This window comes from Hemitrygon akajei, chromosome 7 (genome assembly GCF_048418815.1).
Source record: "Hemitrygon akajei chromosome 7, sHemAka1.3, whole genome shotgun sequence".
NCBI lineage: Eukaryota > Metazoa > Chordata > Chondrichthyes > Myliobatiformes > Dasyatidae > Hemitrygon > Hemitrygon akajei.
Window position 1 is genome coordinate 181616386 of NC_133130.1, and position 25173 is coordinate 181641558.

General features: G+C 40.0%; 1 protein-coding gene across 1 annotated transcript in view; it reads right to left on the reverse strand.

Annotated features, from left to right (window-relative positions):
• Positions 1 to 25173, reverse strand: part of LOC140731250 (kelch-like protein 20) — a 57685-nt gene that overhangs the window by 26512 nt on the left and 6000 nt on the right. The window contains 4 exon segments of the mRNA XM_073052794.1: positions 7728 to 7911; positions 11019 to 11134; positions 20868 to 20962; positions 24237 to 24395. Of these exon segments, the coding sequence (XP_072908895.1) occupies positions 7728 to 7911; positions 11019 to 11134; positions 20868 to 20962; positions 24237 to 24395 (554 nt within the window).

A 25173-nucleotide genomic window follows, 5' to 3' on the forward strand; every position in this document is an offset into this window, starting at 1 on the left:
CAAGTGCATCTCACCTCCGGCGATACAGAACAGGAATCGGCGGCAACATCAACAGTCTCCAAGAAGGAACAACAGGAACTGCGCATGCGCGAAGGAAGGGGCATGCGCAAACATGAGCAATTTGAACTACAAATCCCAGCTACGATTGGAAGTGGAAGTGAAAATGAACCCGCGGTGGATTTGGATTCTCTGGAACATACAGATGAAGATGAGGAGGCAAAAGAAGAACAACAGGAAGAGGTTGGAGGTGGAAGATCTTCTGGAGACATAAGAAAAGCTTTGGTGCAAATAATGCATGAATTAAAAGAATTAAGAACATTAAAAATAATAAAAGATATAAAAAATATGAAGATTATGTTTGATAAAATGGTAAAAAAACAGGAGAAAATGGACAAGAAAGTTAAAAAGTTGGAAGAAATAACGGGAGACACTATTGATAGAGTGAATAAAATGGAAGATAATATTCTTGCCTGGACATCAGAAAGAAAACGACTGTTGGAAAAAAATGGACGTGCTTGAAAATTTTAGTAGACAAAATAATATTAAAATTGTTGGTCTTAAAGAAGGGATAGAGGGAGAGGATCCAATAAAATTTTTTCAAAAATGGATCCTGGAAAATTTGGAAATGGAAGAGGGAACCCAGTTGATTGAAATCGAAAGGGCCCACAGAGCCGTAAGACCAAAACCTCAACCTGATCAAAACCCATGACCAATCTTGATAAAATGTTTAAGATATCAAGATAAAGAAAAGATCCTGAAGGCGGCTACCCAATGTGCCAGAAAGAGAAACGGGCCATTGATGATAGAAGGGAAAACAGTTCTTTTCTATCCTGATATAAGTTATGACCTTTTGAAGAGGAGGAAGGAATTTAATCCAGCAAAAAAAGTTTTATGGAAAAAGGGTTATAAATTTATATTGCGCCACCCGGCAACACTGATAATTTTTTTGGATGACGGAAAAAGAAGATTTTTTACTGATCATCAGGATGCAGAGGAGTTTGCACAAGAACTCCCAAATATTCGCTAGACATAGTAAAGATTTAAAAGTGAAACAGATTAAAGATGAAGACAGGGACAGTGAAGTGAGTTGATGGACATTAAGGACAGAAGAATATTTAAATATACTTTTAATTATATGATACAGGGGGAGAAAAGTAAAAATGTGAGAAATATTAATTGAGAGTAGTGATATTATTTTTTCTTCTCTTACATATACTTTTTTCATGCTACGGGGAAGCTGGGGGAACTTCGGATCGATCGCTACGGGATTCACATGTGTAATCATGGCGTTTGCCATGACCCGCACAACGGAGGAGGGTAATGTTGTTTTTTTTTTCATTCACAACATTAGCAGGGGGGTTTTTCATTGTTCTTCTCTTTATAATCTATTTTTCTTTTATCTTTCTTTCTTTGCCTGGATGATCGGAGGGGAGACACATAGCAACATGGAGAATTTTAAAATAATTCCCCAAGGTACTATGAGAGTTGAAATATTATGTATTATTATAGATTGGAGTAACCCCGTTAAAAATAATGACTAATTTAATGAATTTTAAAAGTTTTAATGTTAATGGGCTTAATGGACCGGTGAAAAGAAAAAGAATTTTAACATACATTAAGAAAATGAAAATAGATACAGCTTTTATACAAGAAACACATTTAACAGAGATAGAACATCAGAAATTAAAGAGAGATTGGGTCGGAAATGTTATTGCAGCTTCATTTAATTCAAAAACGAGGGGAGTTGCAATTTTGGTTAACAAAACTTTACCAATTAAAATTCAAAATGTATTAATTGATTCTGCGGGAAGATATGTAATTATACATTGTCAAATCTTTTCAGAACTATGGACTCTTATGAATATTTATGCACCAAATGAAAACGATGTAAAATTTATACAAGAGGCTTTTTTGAATTTGGCTGATGAACACGATAAAATATTAATAGGTGGAGACTTTAACTTTTGTCTAGACCCAGTTTTAGATAGGTCAACAAAGGTTGTTACAAAACCAAAAGTAGCAAAATTAACTTTATCATTGATGAAAGATTTAAATTTGATTGATATATGGAGAAGAATTAACCCAAGAGAAAGAGATTATTCATTTTATTCAAATAGACATAAAACTTATTCAAGGATAGATTTTTTCCTACTATCAGCAAATATTCAAGACAGAGTGAAAAATATGGAATATAAAGCAAGAATATTGTCAGATCATTCCCCCTTGATAATGACGATGATAATGATGGATAAGGAGGAATCGATTTACAGATGGAGATTTAATTCAATATTATTAAAACATCAAGATTTTTATGATTTTATGAAAAAACATTCAGTTTTTTTTAGATACAAACTCACATTCAGTTGATGATAAATTTATATTATGGGAAACGATGAAGGCACATTTGAGAGGCCAGATAATAAATTATACTTCTAAAATTAAGAAGGAATATATGGTAGAAATAGATCAATTGGAAAAAGAGATTACAAAATTAGAAAAAGAATCTCAAAGATATATGACAAAAGAAAAACAAAGACAACTTGTTAATAAGAAGCTACAATATAATACACTTCAGACATACCGAACAGAAAAAGCAATTATGAGAACTAAACAGAGATATTATGAACTAGGTGAAAGATCACACAAGATTCTTGCTTGGCAGTTAAAAACAGACCAGGCTTCCAAAACGATAAATGCAATCAGAACAAGTGTAAATAAAATTACTTATAAACCTTTAGAAATCAATGAAACTTTAAAATTTTTTATTCTGAACTGTATCAATCAGAATCACAAAATGATATTGTTGATAGAAAGGTTTTTATCACAAATAACTCTCCCAAAATTGAATTTGGAAGAACAGAACGGATTAATGTGCCTTTTACATTAAAAGAGGTCGAAGAAGCTCTAGGATCACTTCAGAGTAATAAATCTCCAGGAGAAGATGGTTTTCCGCCTGAATTTTACAAAAAGTTTAAAGATTTATTAATCCCTCCTTTTATGGAGCTAATACACCAAGCAGAAAGAACACATAAACTTCCAGAATCTTTTTCGACGGCTATTTTAATAGTATTGCCAAAAAAAGACAGAGATCTTTTAAAGCTAACATCATATAGAACTATTTCTTTGTTGAACACGGACTATAAAATAATAGCAAAAATTTTATCTAATAGATTATCTAAATACTTACCAAAATTAATACACAAGGACCAAACAGGATTTATTAAAAATAGACAATCGGCAGATAATGTAACTCGGTTACTTAGCATAATTCATTTGGCACAAAAGAGGGAAGAAATGAGTGTGGCAATTGCTTTGGATGCAGAAAAAGCATTTGATAGATTGGAATGGGATTTTTTATTTAAGGTATTGGAAAAATATGGATAAGGAGTATCTTTTATAAAGTGGATTGAAACCTTAAATACTAACCCCAAAGCTAAAGTGGTGACAAATGGCCAAATTTCAACATCATTTCAGTTAACAAGGTCAACTAGACAAGGTTATCCATTATCACCTGCTTTATTTGTGTTGGCGATAGAACTATTAGCTGAATTAATTAGAAGTGACTCAGATATTATGGGTTTCAGAGTTAATCAGGAGGAATATAAGATTAATTTATTTGCTGATGATGTTCTGAGTTATCTAACTAACCCATTGCATTCGTTGCGTAAATTATCTTCTAGATTGAAAGAATATGGGAAAATATCAGGGTACAAAATAAATTGGGATAAAAGTGAAATTCTACCCCTTACTAAAGGAGATTATAGTCAATGTCGATTAATAACTCAATTTAGATGGCCGATAAATGGTATAAAGTATTTAGGTATAAGAGTTGATAATGATATAAAGAATTTATATAAACTAAATTATTTGCCATTATTGAAAAAAATTCAAGAGGATCTTGACAAATGGATGACGTTACCAATAACATTAGTAGATAGAGTCAATGCTGTAAAAATGAATATATTCCCTAGATTACAATATTTATTCCAAACACTACCAATACAATTACTGCAGAAGTTTTTTCAAGAGTTAAATAAATGTGTGAGGAAGTTCCTTTGGAAAGGTAAGATGTCAAGAATATCGTTGGAAAAATTGACATGGAAATTTGACCTAGGAGGGTTACAATTACCAAATTTTAAGAATTATTACAAAGCAAATCAACTTAGATTTATTGCATCTTTTTTTGATGAAGATAAACCGGCATGGATTAGAATAGAATTAGATAAAATAGGAGAAAATATACCAGAAGATTTTATATATAAATGGGAATCTAAATAGATACGGGAAAAGAAAGAATATCCTATACTAAAACATTTGATTGATTTATGGAATAAGATAAATGTTGATGATGAGATAAAGAAATCTTTATTAGCAAAGAGACCTTTAATTCAAAATAAACTTATTCCTTTTACAATGGCTAATCAACTGGTTTCACAAAGGGATTAGATATATAGGAGACTGTTTTGAAGGAGGTATATTACTGTCATTTGACCAATTAAAGAATAAAAGCAAAATATCAAATAACACTCTTTTCTGTTATTTCCAATTAAGGGCTTATTTAAGAGATAAACTGGGCCAAACAATGTTATTGACGAAACCTAATGAAATAGAAACTTTAATTCATAAAGGTAAAATTTAAAAATTTATTTCTGGTATGTATAATTTGATTCAAAAACAGGCAATTAAACAAGGAATTCATAAGTCAAGACAAAAATGGGAAACTGATTTGAATATTAAAATTGATGAAACAAGTTGGTCAAGATTATGTCTTGACAGTATGACAAATACAATAAATGTTCGACTAAGATTAGTACAATATAACTTTTTACATCAATTATATATTACACCACAAAAAATAAGTAGATTAAACTCAAATTTATCTGATCAATGTTTTCGATGTAATCACGAAATTGGTACTTTTTTACACTCTACTTGGTCTTGTTTTAAAATTCAACCTTTTTGGACAAATTTAAGAGTTTTACTGGAACAAATTATTGGAATACAACTTCCACATAATCCAACATTATTTTTACTAGGCGATATTGAAGGGATAAAATCGAAATTCAAATTGAATAAATATCAGAAAGAATTCATAAAAATTGCATTGGCAGTAGCCAAAAAGGCTATTGCAGTTACTTGGAAATCGGATTCATACTTAAGTATAGATCGTTGGAAGAATGAAATTTTTAGCTGCATTCCACTTGAAAAAATTACTTATAATTTAAGAGATAAATATGAAATATTTCTGAAAATTTGGTGCCCTTATTTACAAAAGATAGGATTAAATATATAGGTGCTCCAAAGATAAAAATTATTGGTTATCTTAGGAAAGAAATAAATATACATATTAAAGCTATTATGAACTCCATGGAGCATGTGGGGATCTTCTGATATCCAGGCATTCTTTCTTTCTTTTTCTTTCTTTCTTTCTTTTTTCTTCTCTTTTTTGTCTATAGGGATATGTTAGGGGGGAGGGGTTAAGGGGAGGGGGGAAGGGTTGATAATTTTTTTTTCTTTCGGTAACCTATTTGAAAATTCAATTTAAAAATTTATAAAAAGAATACGTAATAAAAAGACACAGTTCTCACCTATTTTTCATTTACTTTGATAACACTATCATGTGTAATGTACTTTTTGTAGATCCAAAGACAACAAAAGCAAAAGGAACGTCACAGCAAATCAAGTAAATTGCCAGTTCATTACTGAAGCACTTATCATTAATTAATCATCCGGCAGTGAACTTGACAGGGACAACACAGTATGGATGAATGAATCAAACAGGAGAAAAAAATGCAAATTTTACTCTTAAAAATAAAACAAATTACTTGGCATGAACTACTTAAATTTAAATATCATCTACAGCATATAAGGATAAGGAGTTTTTATTAAAAATCTTAAGTAATGAAGGGATCCCTGATCTATAAGAGATAAATTTGCACATCATACATTGAATTGTTTTGTAAATCCCTTAAGACTTGCTGAAAAAATTCCAACATTTTCCCCCAGCTATGCCAGTTAAAGTTAAATCTGTCAATTATCCATCTTGCTTTGAAAAAAATGCAGATATTACACAAACAAGCTAGACATAGATGCCACCTGACTTGCTGAGTTTCTCCAGCATCTTGTACGTGTGTTAGAGAACTGCAGCAAATGTGAGCAAGTAAAATTAGAGATAGAATATAACTTCATTAATGAATGATAATCTTTTTGCTCCAAGGATTATCCATCTTGTATCTCCTCATCTAGTCTCAAAAACACACACAATGTACTATATGTAGTGATAACTTAGAGAAAAAAATTAAGTTCCATGAGATGGCCTCCAAGATCTCTACATTTAAATACAAAACTACTTTAAAATGAAGTAGAGTTAATAAATTCTGGGGACATGGAGTCACCTACTATCTATCACACTGCCTTATCTACCTTAAAAAACATGGCAACTCCTCCTCTTTGATTTCCCATTGGAAACCAACTGTGCAGTAAAGTCATTAATGTACAATAAACTGGTACACATTCTTCCTGCGTTCACTTGTGCACATATTACAGAAGTACAATGTATGTACCCTGCAAGCTAAGCGAGGAGTTGGGGGCTAAATCCAGAAAATAATCTATTGAACCAGATGCTAGTTAGTTCATATATATATATATGTAAAAACTGAAAATTCTGGAAAAGCTCAGCAAATCAAACAGCACCTGTGTAGAGAGAAATAGTTAATTTTTCATCAGAAATTAATGTCATCTTTGAGAACTTCTCATCTTTGAGAACTTAATGCAACCTACTGTTTAACAGTGACAGCAACAAATCATTTTTAAGATGGAAACATTCAAGTTTCCAAAACATTACTTGACTATCGAATCCACTACACCCATTGTGCCATTCAATTAGATTGTGCTAGATCCATAGATTTAAAAAAATGTCTCAACAATTTGTTTTGAAAGAAATGCTTTATCATTTATATAGAGTAGATGTCCAGGAATTCATACAGCTCTAATTTTGCAAACCAGGGAGAAGTAAATGCAGGGCTACAATAAATCAACATCTGTACATGTGGTCCAACTTCAACTTATGCAAGTTAATTTCTAATATTTAATGGTTTCTGTATTGGTGATAGTTTATTGTATCAATCTAGTACCCTTCTTTATGGGCTCAGGACTGGTATGGAAGCAGCAAGTACTTCCTCGCTCAGAAATGTTCGATTGATTGAATCCAAGTTCCTAGAACTATCCCCTCGGTAAAAAAAAGTTCCTTCTAAATTCTCTATTGGATTTTTCGGTGATGATCTTGTGTTGATGACCTCTAGTTAATAACTTCTCCATAAATCAAAACCTTTTGTTGCATCACTCTCTCATACAGAACAAAAGATTGAATTCATAGTCCTAGTACCCTAAAGCTACAACAATTTTGCTGACTTCCACTTTAAGCACCCAATCTTTATTTGCAAGCCTACACAAAGAATATCTCCCGGATATAAACCTAATCTTCCAACATTAGTTAAAAGATAGTAATCTGAAGCATGACACTACCCTCACCCCAGTGATATTTGCCTGCTTTTTCCAGGCAGCAATAGCCAATTCGCATTCCAAATATTACCCAATAAAATCAACTACTAATACTGGATTCTGATCAGTATGACTTAGCCCCAACAAGACAGGTCAGTAATCAAATGTGCTGCCTGCTTCTTCATGAAGCAAGAATAGGCCATTGAAAGAAAAGTCTTTAAATTTACCTTTCTACACTATTGAGATAGGAAGACCCATCATGACCTCCAACTGCGTACAAAAGATCATCAAGAACTGCCACACCGACACCGCACCTTCGCTTAGACATCGATGCCATCATTCGCCATTCATGTGCTTGAGGATCATAGCGTTCCACACTGGAGATTGCATCACCACTGCACCAACCACCAACTACATAAAAAAGGGACAAAAAAACGTTAAAAGATAGCATTAAAAAGATTCTTGTATTTAACAAGGTTTTGCTCATCCATAATCTCACTTGCTAATGTTAGAGACTCAGTGCTCACTGGCTTGAAGCTGGCCCTAAAGCTCTGCCCAACCCAATCAAGCTGCTGTTAATAAGATGATGTTTCTAGGAAATTAGGAAGAAACAAAGTACAAAAAGCGATTGTCAGTTAATTTCCCGCTGCTGTCTGTAAGGAGCTTGTACGTTCTCCCTGTGACTGTGTGGGTTTCTCCCCACAGGGTGCTCCGGTTTCCTCCCACGGTCCAAAAACGTACTGGTTAGTTGGTTGGTTAATTGGTCATAGTAAACTGTCCTGTGATTAGGCTAGGATTAAACCGGGGGTTGCTGGGCAGCATGGTTGGAAGAAAGGCTGGAAGAAAGGGAGCTAGGGCTTTACTCTTTGGAGAGAAGGAGGATGAGAGGAGACATGATAGAGGTATACAAGATATTAGGAGGAACAGATAGAGTGGACAGCCAGCACCTCTGCCCCAGGGCACCACTGCTCAGTACAAGAGGACATGGCTTTAAGGTAAGGGGAGGAAAGTTCAAGGGGGATATTAGAGGAAGGTTTTTCACTCAGAGAGTGGTTGGTGTGTGGAATGCACTGCCTGAGTAAGTGGTGGAGGCAGGTACACTAGTGAAATTTAAGAGACCACTAGACAGGTATATGGAGGAATTTAAGGTGGGGGGTTATATGGGAGGCAGGGTTTAGGGGTCAGCACAACATTGTGGGCTGAAGGGCCTGTACTGTGCTGTATTGTTCTATATTCTATGTTCTTAAGAACCAGAAGGGCCCGTTCCGCAATGTATCTCAATAAATAAAAACTAAAATAAAAATTATTTATCTTTCCACTGATGTTGCCTGGCCTGCTGAGTTTTTTTTTAGCATTTTTAATTCAGGTTAGCTAGAGGCGCTGCTATATGTAGCTTGATTAAGGGTTACAATCGCTCCACTTAACAATCCAACATTAAACTGCGCGCTGAGAACAACTATTAACTGAAAAGACAATTTTATATGTCTAGCTGCCAGCTTAATGATTTGCAGTATGTTTTAGTAAAGCAAGCAGATTTATAAGCCCTATAACGACATAATTTCGGAAAAGACTAATAGTATGATGTCAGATTCATAACTAACAGAAAACACTGATGAATCCGAAAAAATGTGAAATATTTAGCAATAGGCTAATTATACCCTATAAACTACTGTTTAAATTAGTGGTCACCAACCTTTTTAAGTCCAAGCTCCCCTACCTCAGCCTTAGTGAAAGGCAAGATCGACTTCAAATCTATTAGTTACACGCATGAGCACCGGGGCAGAAAAGACCAGAACTAAAACCCCGCAACCCGGAAGTAGAAATAACGTATAAACACCAGGGTCACCACCATTTTTTTTGCACAGCAGACCGGTTTAATATTGACAATATTCTTGCAGACTGGCTGACGGGGGGGGGGGGGGGGGGGGAGGGTGTTAAACGCGATGGGAATACAGCGATACTCAAAACAGGTTCCTTATGTCCAGTCTATTCTGCAATTTAGTTGACGTGGCTCTCAACTGCTGTCCCATTTACTCACGTTTTATCCGCTGAAAAAGAACTCAACGGGTTTGTCTTTCAGTGCGGGGTGCTTGGACTCGGTACCGAAACAGTTTTGAGGGCTTCATTGCCTCATTAGACAGCCTCCCACCCGCCCGCCTGCCACCTCGGCCAGGTGTGTCTGTTCCCGTACCGGGGCCGCGGCGGTCGCAGTCCGGAGAGAGAGCGACCGACCGAGCGAGGAGTGCATGAGGACGTGTGCCCGCCCCCCTTGAAGGACCTATCGGCCAACAGAAGTTTGTTTCAGTAGATCGCAGCGAGGTAGTATTGAGAAATATACCTGACATAATCATTATATATACCTGAAACATAATCATTCTATATACCTGAAATATAATCACTATGTATTAGCTATTTACTATACTATGTAATCACTTCTCGGTACTGAATATTAATATGTATTATTTTACTAGACACATTTTGCTATGTGTTGTTTTTGCTAGATACTTTGTACTCTCTTAGCTGCATACTTACAGGACACCTGTTTAGTTAGCAGCACTATTAGCTGCGATGTACCCCATGTATTACACTCAGCCTTTGTTTAGTACGAGATAATGGTGGCGGACAGGATGCTGCGAGCAGGAATGTACTGTGAGGGAGGTTGTCTGAAAAACATAATCTTGGCCACGAATAAGGCCCCAATGCGAACGGGTGAAATATAATGGTGGCGCACCGCGGGCTAGGCAAGAGCGATTAATTAATTAATATATAGATGATATGCAATTGAAAATTGATTGGGTATACTAATGAAACCGAAATGTAACTGAGATAAGAAATTACTATAAAGAATGCTGTACACCGGAGCTCGGTGGGCTTTCGGTGACAAGTTCATTGATTGCCTCAGCCTTTGTTTGCAAATAAAGGTTTAATTTTCTTGAAGAATTGTCTGTGTCTCCAGGTCATTTCAAGTAACCACGACAGTAGCTGATCTGCTGTTTATGAAACCCTGAGCACGAATGAGGTCTGTGAATATTTTAGCACCGGGTTCCCCACGAACATTCGGTGTGCTAAACAGGTTCAGAGGCGGCGCCCATCTGTCCGCACTCTGGGCTGGTAGCATCGGCACTTCCCGCCGGCCAGTTACCCGAGGCCAACCAGTGATCCCTGGCGCGTTTGGGTAATGACCTCGCGTGTATTCAAGTTCAACAGTGGGCGTGACAGGGAATGAGGAAAGGTGCAGCTGACTCATATTGTTTCCTCCGGCCCGGTGATTAGGGACCACTGATGTACACTGTGTAGTGCAGGGGGGGGGGGGGGGGGGGAGCTACAAGCATGCGCACTGGGCAGAAAGAACGGAACCAAAACCCCGCAACCCGGACACAATCGCTCAACAGCATTTGTTTATTTATTTTCTTTTTTTTTTTTCGGGATCTACTGGGAAAGTCTCCGAGATCGACTAGTCGATTGCGATCGACGGGTTGGTGACCACTAGTTTAAATAAACTACCACGTTCACCTTACCAGCAAAAAGCACCTCTCCACATCGAATAGGTTTTCGTGGTCGAGTTCGAGGGCCCTGCATTAGGGGTCTCTCCTGCGGCAGAAGTAGATAATTTTTTGCTTCATCCAAGAGATCTCTGAAGAACACATGGAGTTGGGCAGTACAGAATGAAAATGTGGTGTTGGAATAGAGAAAAAAATCATTATGATGCAACCATCCACTTGTCAAGTGTATATAATGACACTGTCAAGTGTATATGACACACAGTTGCAGCAAACAACAGAAAGTCTACAGATGCTAGAAATCAATGCAATACACACAGAATGCTGGAGGAATTCATGAAGGGTCTCGGCCTGAAACGTTGACTGTTTACCCTTTTCCATAGATGTTGCCTGGTCTGCTAAGTTCCTCCAGCATTTTGTATGTATTAAAAAAAGCTACATTGAGTGCCAACTCTAAACAAATATTATATAATTGCTTCTTAAAGGCAAGTAACCTGAACTGCAATACTTTCCAAAGATATTGATTGTAACGTTTTTGTGTTTAATATTGAGAATATTGAACTTTTTCAGAAGTATTTTATTCTTATCACAGAGATCAGTGAATGACAGAAGGGAAATTATCCATTCGTATTAACTAGTATCTTATAAATTTACCCATGAAAAATTGGTTAGAATATTTAAAAAATTGCTAATGGAATTCAGTGAGTATAAGGCATGTTTATTTGTCTTTACAAAAGGCTTATTTTTCTCCATGAAAAATTACAACCAAATAATGGTTCTTTTTAAAATAAGCAGTCAGGATTATATAAATAAAATTCAGTGAACAAAAATCGATCACAAGACGCATTTGGATTCCTTTTATGGTCCATCCAAAGCAAAATGTGCATTTCACAGTACTTAAAAAGTTTTAACTGGAATGGAGTACTAACCATTAAAAGAAAAAGCCCAGCTATATGCAAAGAATTTGAAAATGAAACCATGCAGGGTAACATTAGGCATTTCAGTCATATAACAAATATTCCAATTGTAGGAACCTGGAGCTATATATTTCTTGGACACGAGTTGTCAAAGATCCCTTATAAAACTGGTCTTTAGAGATGAAATAATGAGTAGATCTGGAATGGTTAAATAGATTTTGTTCTTTGACAAAAAAAACTGCAGAGGCCAAAATGAAAACAATTAACCCTTTTTTTAAAAATTTACTTTACAACCCAGATACTATATCTAGCAGTAGACTTCTACACAGTATCTTGTAGATTCTAACAAATCAGCATGGATTGAGTATCTCAGACTGTTCTAGTAGAAAGCAACAAAGAGCAGCCAATGTCAAAAAGGTGCAAAAATCTAGAAAACGCTTCAGCAAACAGCCTTATACAGCTAGCAATAAAACTGTTCATATAATCAGATGTTTTAAAACTTAAGGTAAATTATTCTTATAAAAACTGTGACCGAGAATAAGCCCCAACATCAATTTCACATGGATATTCCATTCAACTGGTCAAACATTAAAATGCTTTTGGTTCAAGAACACAAGAAAATAGAAGCAGGAGTAGGCCGCCAGGCCTTTCAAGCCTATCCAACCATTCAATCATTTCATGATTAATCTATGCCTCAGCTCTTCTTCTGTGACATTTCTCCCATAATCTTCAACTCCTCAATCTTTAAAAAATTGATCCACCTCCTCTTTAAATATATCTAATGATATGGCTCCCAGTATCATCAGGAGCATAGAATTCCACCAATTCACTGGCTTCTGAGAGAAGACCTCAATGTTAAATGCCAACTCCTTATTTTCTAGCTACATCCTTTTGTTTGTGACTTCCTCCCTACTGGAAATATAAACATCTACCCTGTCAAGCTTAGGATCTTAGGATACCCTTAAGATCTGAAATATTTTGAATAAGGTCACCTTAACTCCAAAGACTTCAGTCTCTGGAGTTGACATGCCTATCTTGATGGGCAGCAGTAAGTTGCTAGGAATTTATATAATTGCACACGTTTCCCCTATTTAAATAGAGAAAGTATGAAAGTCAAGTTGGTGAATTACTTTCCATTTCCAAAAAGCTTCTGTGGTTGATCTCAGACTATCTGGCAAGAGGAAAACATTATTAAAAATGCTTTGCCATTGAGAGTTGATATTCCATTAAGGGAAAGTATCGTCATAAGAAACTCCACTTATTTAAAGCAGAAATTTAGTATCTTTTTTACATCCTTGATCTGCACACACCCTGCCTCTTTGCAACTGCAATTTTCGAGCAAATGGGTACACCGCAGCATGTTTGATGAAATAGTTTTCATTTCACTACACGTTTTGATGTACGTGTGACAAATAAATCTGAATAAAATTATCCATCACCCAAAGTTAAATTCCAGCTAAACTGCTTTCCTAATACCCAAATACCAAGACAAATGTAGGACTGGCAATTTATTACAAATAGATTCTGGAAACAATTAATTTTCAGCTGGTAACATCAGCATTTTGTCATTAATAGTCAGTCCAAATCACCAAATAAAAGCAATAAAAATACAATGTTAAAAATTAACGATTGGCTGTCTTCCATTATGTCGTGTTTAAGCTTGGAGAAAATTAGAAGTCGGACGTTTGATACATCTTTTGAATTTGAGCAAACCTGGCGACCTTTCATTCAATATTTTCATGATTTAAATATTCTTCTTTTTTCACTTTCTTTCACTTTTTTAGGTAATCTTTTTTCTTCCTTTCCATGATGTTTCAGATTTGACCGGAAAGAATTTTCCCTTTTTTTTGTGATTATATCCTCAAACGGAATGCCCAGTCTTCTTTTTGTTTTAGGTTAATTTAGGGGTTTTTTTTCTTCTCAATAATAGAAATTTTGAGTCTTTTTTTATGAGTTGATAAGAGGAGTTGTGGTTCCTTTTATATATTAGCTCAATATTATACTATAGTGGCGGCCTGCACACACAGGACTCGAACCGCCATCGGGAGCTGCAGGCAGACGCGTGGTCCACTCGGGGCGGACCTTCCGGGGACAGTCTGACGTCACTTCCGCCCCGCGGGTCGCAGGGACCCATGGGAGGGAAGATCTAAGCACGCGATTTTGAATCAGTAAAGGCATTCTGCGTTCAGCTCTCTCTGCCTCCGTGTGTTTCTTTAGTAGCGACTACATTGGTGACCCCGACGTTCCAGACGGCATCTGGAGCCGGCGACTCAGCGACCAGTCATGAGTTCGAGCAACTCGCACAGTGCGGTCTCTCTGAAGCTCCCGACTTTCCGGGCCACTCAGCCCCATGTTTGGTTCGAGCAGGCTGAGGCCCAGTTCAAAATCAGAGTCATTACAGCCGACACCACGCGGTACTACTACATGGTCAGCTCGCTCGACCAGGAGACGGCAGGCCAGACCATCGACTTCCTACGCCAGCCACCAACGGAGGACAGGTACACTAAGCTTAAGGCGCTCCTGATCCGTACTTTCGGACTCTGTCGCCAACGGGCCGCGCAGCTCCTACACACGAAAGGCCTGGATGACCGCACGCCTTCCGAGCTCATGAATGATATGCTGGCGCTCATGGACGGCCATAAGCCGTGCTTTTTATTTGAACAGTTGTTCCTTGAGCAAATGCCACAGGACATTCGCCTCCTCCTCGCGAGTGAGGATTTCAGCGACCCACGCAGGGTCACGGCTAAAGCAGACGTCCTTTGACAGAGCAAGCAACGTGGAGCAGCCTCCATTGACCTAGCTGCGATCGTGCACCCCAAAGCCCAGGCCCCGCAACCGAAGCCATCGAGACCCACGGGGGAAAAAGACGAAAGTTCGGAACAATGGTGTTTCTATCACCAAAGATGGGGCTCAGGCGCATGCTGTTGCTGTCCACCATGTGCTTTTCCGGGAAATGCCGAGGCCAGTTGTCGTTAATGGCTACGACAGCTGGCCACTGAGACAGGCTCCTGTACCTCTGGGACCGACACTCCGGCTGGCGCTTCCTGGTAGACACTGGGGCCGAAGTCAGCGTACTCCCCCCTTCAAACATGGACACTCGCAACGCGGTCCCAGGCCCCGAACTCACCGCTACAAATGGCACCAGTATTTTGACGTACTATCTCACTGCATTTCGGGTCCAGCCGTCTCACTTGGACTTTCACGTTGGCAGCGGTGTCACAGCCACTACTAGGGGCAGATTTCCTACGAGCCAACTGCCTCCTGGTCGACCTAAAAGGCCGCCGTTTGGTCCACGCCCAGACGTTCCAGACTTTCCAGCTCGGAGAAGCCAAGCTACCGGCCCTCCACCTGGATTCCGTGACCCTCTCGGGTAACAAATTCGCCAGGGTGTTGGCGGAATTCCCCTCCATAGTCACCCCGCAGTTCTCCACGGCCGACACCAAGCACGGCGTGCAGCACCACATCCCCACTCAAGGACCGCCGCTGCATGCCTGAGCTCGCAGGCTCCCACCCGACAAGCTCCACCTCGCCAAGGAGGAGTTCCATCAGATGGAAGAGATGGGGATCGTACGCCACTCAGACAGCCCGTGGGCATCCCCGCTGCACATGGTGCCCAAGTCCGCAGGAGGATGGAGGCCCTGCAGAGACTACAGAAGGTTCAACGACACCACAACCACTGACAGATACCTGGTACCCCACATCCAGATGGGCTGGCCATGTAATCAGGATGTCTGACAGTCGACTACCAAAACAGCTGCTGTATGGAGAGCTGAGCCAATGCAAGCACTCAGTTGGAGGGCAGAAGAAACGTTTCAAAGACTGCCTCAAAGTGTCCCTCAAAGACCTCAACATCAATCCCAGTAGCTGGGAATCGCTTGCTCTGGACCGCCCAACCTGGTGGAGCAGGACCACTAAAGGAGCGTATGCAGCAGAAATCAGACGCACCGCAGAGGCTCAGAGGAAACGCGCCATGCGCAAGGCTCGAGCTACCTCCACTTCCACTGCAGCACCTACCCTCATGTGTCCCACATGTGGGCAAGCTTTCAGGGCCCGGATTGGCCTCACCAGTCACAGTCACAAACCCTCCACCTGGCAGAAGTCGTGGTCGTCTTCGACTCCGAAGGACGAACAACAACAACAACCCCACATCCAGGACTTCATGGCGAATCTGCACAGAGCGACCATCTTCTCGATAATCGACCTGGTCAGGAGATACCGTCACATCCCAGTGCACCCCGACAATGTGCCCAAAACAGCCCTTATCACCCCGTTCAGCTTGTTCGAATTCCTGAGGATGCCTTTCGGTCTCAAGAATGCAGCCCAAACTTTCCAAAGGCTCATGGACTCAGTGGACGCGGCCTGGATTTCATTTTCATTTACTTGGGACGATATCCTGGTGGCCAGCAGTTCGCACCAAGAGCACGTGGCACATTTGCGCCAGCTCTGCCAACGCCTGAGCGACCACGGACTGGCAATCAATCCAGCGAAGTGCCAGTTCAGGCTGACAGAGATCGACTTCTTGTGCCACAGAGTCAACCGACATGGTGCAGTTTCCTTACCGGACAAGATCCAGGCCATCCGCCAGTTCCCCAAGCCCAGCACGGTCAAGGGCCTGCAGGAGTTCGTAAGGATGGTCAACTTTTATCATCAGTTCGTGCCGGCAGCGGCCCGCATCATGAGACCCTTGTTCAGCCTGATGGCCGGCAAGGCCAAAGAAGTAGCATGGGACGTGGAGTCCACGGTGGTGTTCGAGCAGGCCAAGGAGGCGCTGGCAAAGGCGGCCCTCCTAGTGAACCCGAGAGTCAATGTACCCACGGCGCTCACAGTCGACGCTTCCGACACAGCAGTCAGCGGAGTCCTGGAGCAGCTCGTTGAGGACCAGTGGCAAGCACTCACTTTCTTCAGCCAGCACCTATGGCCACCAGAGGTGAAGTACAGCGCCTTCGACAGAGAGTTGCTAGCGCTCTACCTGGCTGTCCGGCATTTCCTCGAGGGAAGGGAGTTCACCGTGTATACGGACCACGAGCCCCTCACCTTCGCACTGGCCAAGGTATCGGACCCATGGTCGGCTCGGCAGCAGAGGCACCTACCTGTCCTTTATTTCAGAATTCACCACGGACGTCCGCCACATCGCAGGGAAGAACAATGTTGTCGCCGACACACTGTCTCGTCCCTGCCTCCACTCAGTAGGCATATCGTCCACAGAAATAGACTACGCAGCACTGGCGGAAGCACAACGGTTGGACACCGAGATCCCGGCTTACTGCGCCGCCGTTTCGGTACTCCAGTTGGAGGACGTCTCCATCGGCCCGGCAGCGGATCGGTTGGTGATTACTGCATATGCGAAGCATCAGGGCAGATTAAATATGTCTACTTCAAGTATGAGGTCCAGAAGTCAAGGCCCAGGTCTATCAATCTCTGCAAGTCCACTGGGGAAGCTAGGGCCCAGCGTCTGCCAATCCACACGTCCACTGGAGCTGGAGGCCAAAGACAACCTGCCCTGGGGTTAGAGGACTGCGTGTGTGCATTGGTGAGAGGGGCTTGTTGCGTTAATTTTTTATGGTATGCTCTGTTTTGCAGTGTTCTGTGTGGTTATGCTGAACACTGGCGACATGCTTTGTTGGTGCCAGAATGTTTGGCAACTCTTGCGGGCTGCCCCCAACACGTCCTTGTTCATGGAAACAGCGCATTTCACTGTATGTTTTGATGTACACGAGACAAATAAATCTGAATCTGAATCTTGGGGTGCGAGTGAATAACAAAAATAAGCAATTTTCAGCACTGATTGTTTTGACCTTCACTTTCACCTGAATGTAGTCCTTGTCATTTTGTAGTTAAGACAGTGCATCGAGCTTGTTGGTCATATAATCAAAACAGAAAATGCTGGAAACATACAGAGAGCATCTCTGCAAACTGTTAGTATTCTTCAAGAACACACAAACAAGATACAGTAGGTAATAATATATCCAATGGGGAAAACATAGAACATAGAATAGTACAGCACATTACAGGCCCTTCAGCCCACAATGTTGTGCCGACCGTCAAACCCTGCCTCCCATATAACCCCCCACCTTAAATTCCTCCATATACCTGGCTAGTAGTTTCTTAAACTTCACTAGTGTATCTGCCTCCACCAGTGACTCGGGCAGTGCATTCCACACACCAACCACTCTCTGAGTGAAAAACCTTCCTCTAATATCTCCCTTGAACTTCCCTCCCCTTACCTTAAAGCCATGTCCTCTTGTACTGAGCAGTGGTGCCCTGGGGAAGAGGCGCTGGCTGTCCACTCTGTCTATTCCTCTTAATATCTTGTACACCTCTATCATGTCTCCTCTCATCCTCCTTCTCTCCAAAGAGTAAAGCCCTAGCTCCCTTAATCTCTGATCATAATCCATACTCTCTAAACCAGGCAGCATCCTGGTAAATCTCCTCTGTACCCTTTCCAATGCTTCCACATCCTTCCTATACTGAGGCGACCAGAACTGGACACAGTACTCCAAGTGTGGCCTAACTAGAGTTTTATAGAGCTGCATCATTACATCGCGTCTCTTAAACTCTATCCCTCGACTTATGAAAGCTAACGCTCCATAAGCTTTCTTAACTACCCTATCTACCTGTGAGGCAACTTTCAGGGATCTGTGGAAATACAGGGAAAAATTCATTTTCCAGATAATGGTCAGAATTAGAGATTAATATCACAAATAATTCTTGTGATCGATGCAAGTACATTGAAGGAGAAGGTTGGTGACACAAGTGTGAGAAGGGCATGCCTGAATGTTTTTTTTTGTGTTGTGCCAAGAATACGCACCTTACTATCTAATTAAAGAGTTGGAAGCCCCTTGCAGCCTTTTGTCGCAGTCTTTCCGGAAGTCTTAAATAAATGAGCAAGTGATAACACAAAACCACAATACATTTTAACAAAATGTGTTAAAACACTGCCCAAGCCAGTTCACTTTATGGCCAATCAATAATAGGGGAGAATCTTTAAATTATTGCCTTGATAATTCCAGCTGAAGGCCAATGATTAATTCACTATTAAAATTCTGTATGTTAGAAGTTGTTGCAAATTGGATTTCCAGAGCTTTGTCCACTTCCACTACAGCACATTGTGTGAGATCCCAAAAGTGATTGCCCCTCTTTAAATGGTTCATAAAATTCAATAACTGATCTTAACACTAAAATTTGATCAATGTTCTGCACTCTTGCAACTGACTTGATGGAAAAATTGCACGATAGTTTGAAAATCATTACTGTATACTTGGAACACTACAACTATGTTTTACTTCCACCCTGAAAATTCTTACCTTTTTAGATAGTTCAATTCAAATATCAGATATAACAAAAGCTCTCCTTCCGAAAATGCACAAATTTTTGTTCAAATAATTGTAAATGATGGTGTGGAGTCAAAAGCTACCAGACAGTTCTTTGGCAAAGCTAAAATAGACTAAAACTAAAATAAGTACTGAAAAAAAAATCACAGTAACTGATACAAACATGTAAAGACTTTGCTCAAATGGAGTTCCAAATCACTTGAAACTACAAAATGACATTGATGTTAAAATGAGTAACAGATCAACAGTAAATACAAAATGCTGCAGGAACTCAGTAGGTCAGACAGCATCTATTGAAAAGAGTAAACAGTTGACATTTCAGGCGAGACCCTTCATCAGGACTGGGAAAAAAAGATGAGAAGTCAGAGCTAGAAGATGAGGGAGAGGGGAGGAAGAAATACAAGGTAGAGGGTGATAGATAAAACCGGGAGGGGGGAGGGTGAAATAGAGTGCTGGGAAGTTGATTGATGGAACAGATACAGGGCTGGAAAAGGGGGACTCTGATAGGAGAGGACAGAAAGCTTCAGAAGAAAGGGAAGGGGAGGGGCACCAAAGGGAGGTGATAAGGTGAGAGAAGGAAATGGGAATGGGGTGGGGGGAAAATTACTGGAAGTTCAAGAAATCGATGTTCATGCCATCAGGTTGGAGGCTACCCAGATAGAATATAAGGTGTTGCTCCTCCAACCTGAATGTGGCCTTATCACAACAGTAGAGAAGGCCATTGTCTGACATGTCGGAATGAGAATGGGTGGCCACCAGGCAATCCCATTTTCTTCTGGTGTAGGTGCTCAGCGAAGCAGTCTCCCAATCTATGTCGGGTATCACCAATTAACGGGAGGCCACACCAGGAGCATCAGATACACTAGATGACCCCACCAGTGAAGTGTCACCTCATCTGGAAGAATTGTTTGGGCCCCAGGATGGTAATGAGGAAGGAGGTGTAGGGACAGGTGTAACACTTATCCTTGCAATCAAAACAAGTGGAGGAGCAACACCTTATAATCCGCCTGGGTAGCCTTCAACCTAATGGCATAAACGTTGATTTCTTGAACTTCCAGTAATTGGCCTCCCGCCTCCTTCACTATTCCCCATTCCCATTTCCCTCTCACCTTATCTCCTAACCTGCCCATCACCTTTGGTGCTCCTCCCCTTCCCTTCCTTCTGTGGCCTTCTGTCCTCTCCTATCAGATCCCCCCTTCTCCAGCCCTTTCTCTCTTTCACCAATCAACCCCATCTCTCTACTTCACCCCTCTCCCTCTCCTGGTTTCACCTATCACCCGCCACCTTGTACTTCTTCCTCTCCTCCCCTCCACCTTCTTACTTGACTCCTCATCTTTTTTTCCAGTCCTGATGAAGGGTCTCGGCCTGAAACGTCGACTGTTTATTCATTTCAATAGATGCTGCCTGGCCTGCTGAGTTCCCAGCATTTTGTGTGTGTTGCCTAGATTTCCAGCATCTGCAGTTTCTCTTGTTTGTAAACACAAGGAACAATTATTCAGCTTCCAGTGATCAGCCATTTTATGCAGCAATGTTGTGGCTTCATAAGTACTGATTGATTTTTTTTGTAATATAGAAACTCTTCCATATAGCATGCTTGCTCAGTGTACAATGGATATTACCTGCACATTTCATCACTTTTGATCAAAGAGTCTGTTCCAACTGTGCCAACCAAGAATTTAGGACTCAGCAATGGCAAACGAACGTGCTGCAAGACCTAGGGTGGGGGAGAGAATGGGAAGAAGAAAAGAACACGCACCTTCACTGCAATATATATTATCCAGAGACAAACTCTCCAAATCTAAAAACTACAAAAGGCATTTTCACACTTCTACTCTAAACAAAGACTGCTCACTATAGTCAAAAGACTGCCAGCATTAACTAATGGAAGGTTCTTAAAGGTTAAAGATGAAGATTAGCTGTATTTGTCACAGGTACATTGAAACATACAGTGAGATGTGTTGTTTGAGTCAAATCAAATCGGCAAGGGTTGTGTGGGACAGGCCACAAGCATCACTATGCTTCCATCATGAACCTACAATTTACTAACCCTAATCAGTACATGTTTGGAATGTGGGAGGAAATCAGAGCACCCAGAAGAAAGACACGTGGTCAAAGGGAGAACGTACAAACGCATTACCGACAGCAGTGGCAGTTGAACCCTGATCAATTTTACAGCTAGCAGTATGCTAACTGCCACACAACCATGCTGCTTATTCTTCCATTTTCCATCTCCTCCCTCAAGCTGCTGTAACTTCAATCGCACAATTCAAAACATCCCCAAAATCACAGCAAACCCAGCATCTAAGCTGACAGTTAATGTATCAATACTACCATTCCATTTCCCACTGTCTTTTATTAATAACCCCATTCAAAGTCAAACTGCACAGAGTAGGAGGAGATGGTGGCATTGACTTTGCCTCAGTTTATCCAAAGGTTGGTTTTAATTTTTCACTCAATTGCTGGTTGCAAATAGCTATGGAAAATTGTTTGGATTTTAGTTAAAAATAATGCTACAGTGGAAGTTATTGGGGTTACTTTGCACCTTGTGCCAACTACCACCAACTGAGAGACTCACCTGTCAGCAGAGAACCCAACAATACAGTTGACACTTAACTGCCCCGATATTTTTGTTTAAATTACTCAGAGGATGCAGAAAGTTGGTATTGCTAACAATTTTTCTAATCATCGTTGAAATGAGCTGATGAAACAATCACAGTGATGGGCCTGGAATCACAAATACACCAAACAAGACAAAGATGACAGGCTTCACTTTCCCCAACTATAACAACACAGTCATATTATAGCTCCCATTACTGAGATCGGATACTTTTCATAATTCCAGGATTTAACAATATTGAAATGCTTGAAGTTACTTCCCTTACATCATGTGGGTCTTTTTAAATATTTATGGAATTTATCATTTACAGGACAGCTACCAACAATCAGCTAAATCCTTACTCTCAAAGATGCTATATAGTAGTTATGGCCGTCAATGCAGATGACGCAGAATAACCCAAAGCAAAAGAAAGTCAAGGTCATGTGAATTATTGGTTAGCCTCAACTTCAAAGTATAGTCATTCTTTGAAAAATTACCTTAATTATCAGAGTTCTCTGCTACTATAAATAAGATCACTTTTCAGATGGGATGGTAGCACTTCACAGTCCAGGTGACCCAGGTTCAATTCCCTCCACTGCCAGTAAGGAGTCTGTATGTTCTCCCCATGAAAGCATGCGTTTCCTCCAGATGCTCCAGTTTCCACCCGCAGTCCAAAGACATACCGATTGGTAGATTAGTTAGTCATTGTAAATTGTCCTAGGATTAAATCAGGGGATTGCTGGGCGAAGGGCTGGAAGGCCTTTTCTGTGCTGTACCTCAACAACAATAAAATAATGATAATATTTGGACAGTATTATGATGAAATAGTACAAATTAGTGTGAGAATGTAGAAGTTACTATTGTAGTACCACTTGTGACTTGTAACTCCAAAATCATTTTCATGGAATACAAAATATACTGTAGTTGGATTAACATACAGACTTTCACGGCCTCACGCCATTTCAATTTACAATGGAAAATTTTCAGAGGATGTTTACCTTTTTAAAATAGGAAACACGACAGCTAACTGGCACATGGCAGGCGGCAGAAGCAATTGTTCAGGTGGGCATTTCATAACATTAAAAAAGTGTACGCCAAAGTTCCAGCTTCTACATCCAAAAACCTTAATACTCACAAACACTTTTTCAAATTAGAGGATGGTGTTCACTTCTTAACAGAGATTTCCTCCTACTCAGTATGCTGTTACATTTGCGATGATTAAATTTGCATTAAAATTAAAGCAGCTTGAAGTCTGCAGCTGCATGATGAACGAAGGGGGGTCCTCCACATTATTACAGAGCAGAGTTGAGAGCAGCTTCAAAATTTACAAACATGTGCCAAGTAAAGCAGAATTTGACATTCATCCTCCTTTACAGAATGTGTAGCTTTGCTGTCTTCTTTAGCATCATCAAGGAAAGTTAATGGCCAAGGAAATGGCAATTTATTCTCATCATAAAATACTTTAGAAGTGTTATTTGGTGCAGGGTGTGGAAGCAAAATTTTAATGGTGTATTAACCTGTACTTAAAACTTTGGCTCTAAAATTATTTTGCTTCATGACATCACTGTCACCAAACACTAGCAGCTGCCTTGACTCAATAATGATACCAGACAATATTGGTAAATATCACAGATTGGCAGATCTACGTGGCAGTTTGCATCAAGATCAGTGGCCATGATAGCTACTCAGTCTCAACAGCACAAACCTGAAAGCAGGTACATCCCAAACAGGACTAGAATTAACATTGTTAACAGGAAAAGTGTGATATCTTTTTATATTTTGTGATCTCATCTGACTGAAATTAGCATTTTGGACCAAATTTCAGGTGTGTTTTTTTTAAAGTCCGGGCATGCAATTATTGAGAAACAAACTCATTATGAATATCCATTACAAACAATAAAGTCAACGCTCGTAACATCAACTAACCAATGTGTTAGATGTGCCTCAGTTATTACTGTTTTGGGTTAAGTCCTACTCCAAAGGTTTCAGGTAAAATATCTAGGCTAACACTCTAGAGAAGCAAGGAGTATTCTATTCTGCCAACCATTGGGTACTCTACCCCTCCATCATCAGGCTCTTCAATAAAAGGGGTAACTACACTCACTTGCCCCATCATTGAGATGTTTCCACAACCAATGATCTCACTTTAAGGACTCTTTATCTCATTATCTCATGTTCTCGCTATTTATTTATATTTGCATTTGCACTGCCAGCAGTTGATTGGCTGCCAGTTACACTGCCATCTGTTGATTGGCTGCCTGTTATCCTACTAGTTCTTTGCATGAGAAAAACTCTGGAGCATCCCAAGAATATGGAAAGCTGAGATGAATTCAAACCAACATGCAGAGAGAGCAGGAAAATCTACTTTTCCACTCAATCACTTCCTTCATACCTGAGCAAGGTGTCCTCTCCTCTCTTGAATGTTATACTTGACCCAGGATACAACAGCACTGTACACCTGCTCCTCACTTCGCACATTCAACTCATCACTGGAGATAATGTCAATCATCTGGTTTGCTGGCAGAAGCATAAACTCCTCACTCTCCATTACCTGTGTAAAAAGAGTTCACAAAATGCAAAAGCTTCAATTAGGTATTAAAAACAGTTATAATTGAATAAGAACGTATCAATGGATGCATTTTGGCAATAGATAGGGTGGCTTCTGTGAAGTGAGCATATCCACTGTCCCTGTATGTCACACGTAAACAAGAATGGCTTCATTCCATAAAGTTACAAAACTTTATTGAAAATATACAAAGCCTGCATTTTACTAAAAAGCTTTACAATCAAAAATATACGGTTTCATAATAACAGGATTATTACACCATGTAAATATTTCCTTTTGTAGGAACTTAAAAGAGAACATTCCAGTTAGATTAAAATCTACTCGAGGGGTGTTAGCAAGAAAGAGGACAATAACAAACAGACAACAGTGGACAGCAAGGGCTTGAGCATCAGAATTGTGCATGGCTTCCTTTCAATCATAAGCCGTGTAGACTACCATTCAAATGTATTTGAAATGTATACCAGCTGCTCATATCCACCATGGCACAAAAGAGCAAACGGTGATTATAGCTGTCTAGGCTTACCAACTTTAGCTGTATACTCTTTGGGAAGCTGAAATGGGAAGCTCCTTGATAGCCAAATGTATCTGCATCTTGTATGCTTTATAAAGCCTGATTTGTTATTTGTGATGAAGACATCACAAAATGCCAAATACATTCAGCGGTCACTTCACTAGGTAGACCAGCTTGTTAATGCAAATATCTCAGAGAATAGTTGCAACTCAGCTCATAAAAGCATAGTCAAGAGGTTCAGTTGTTGAATGG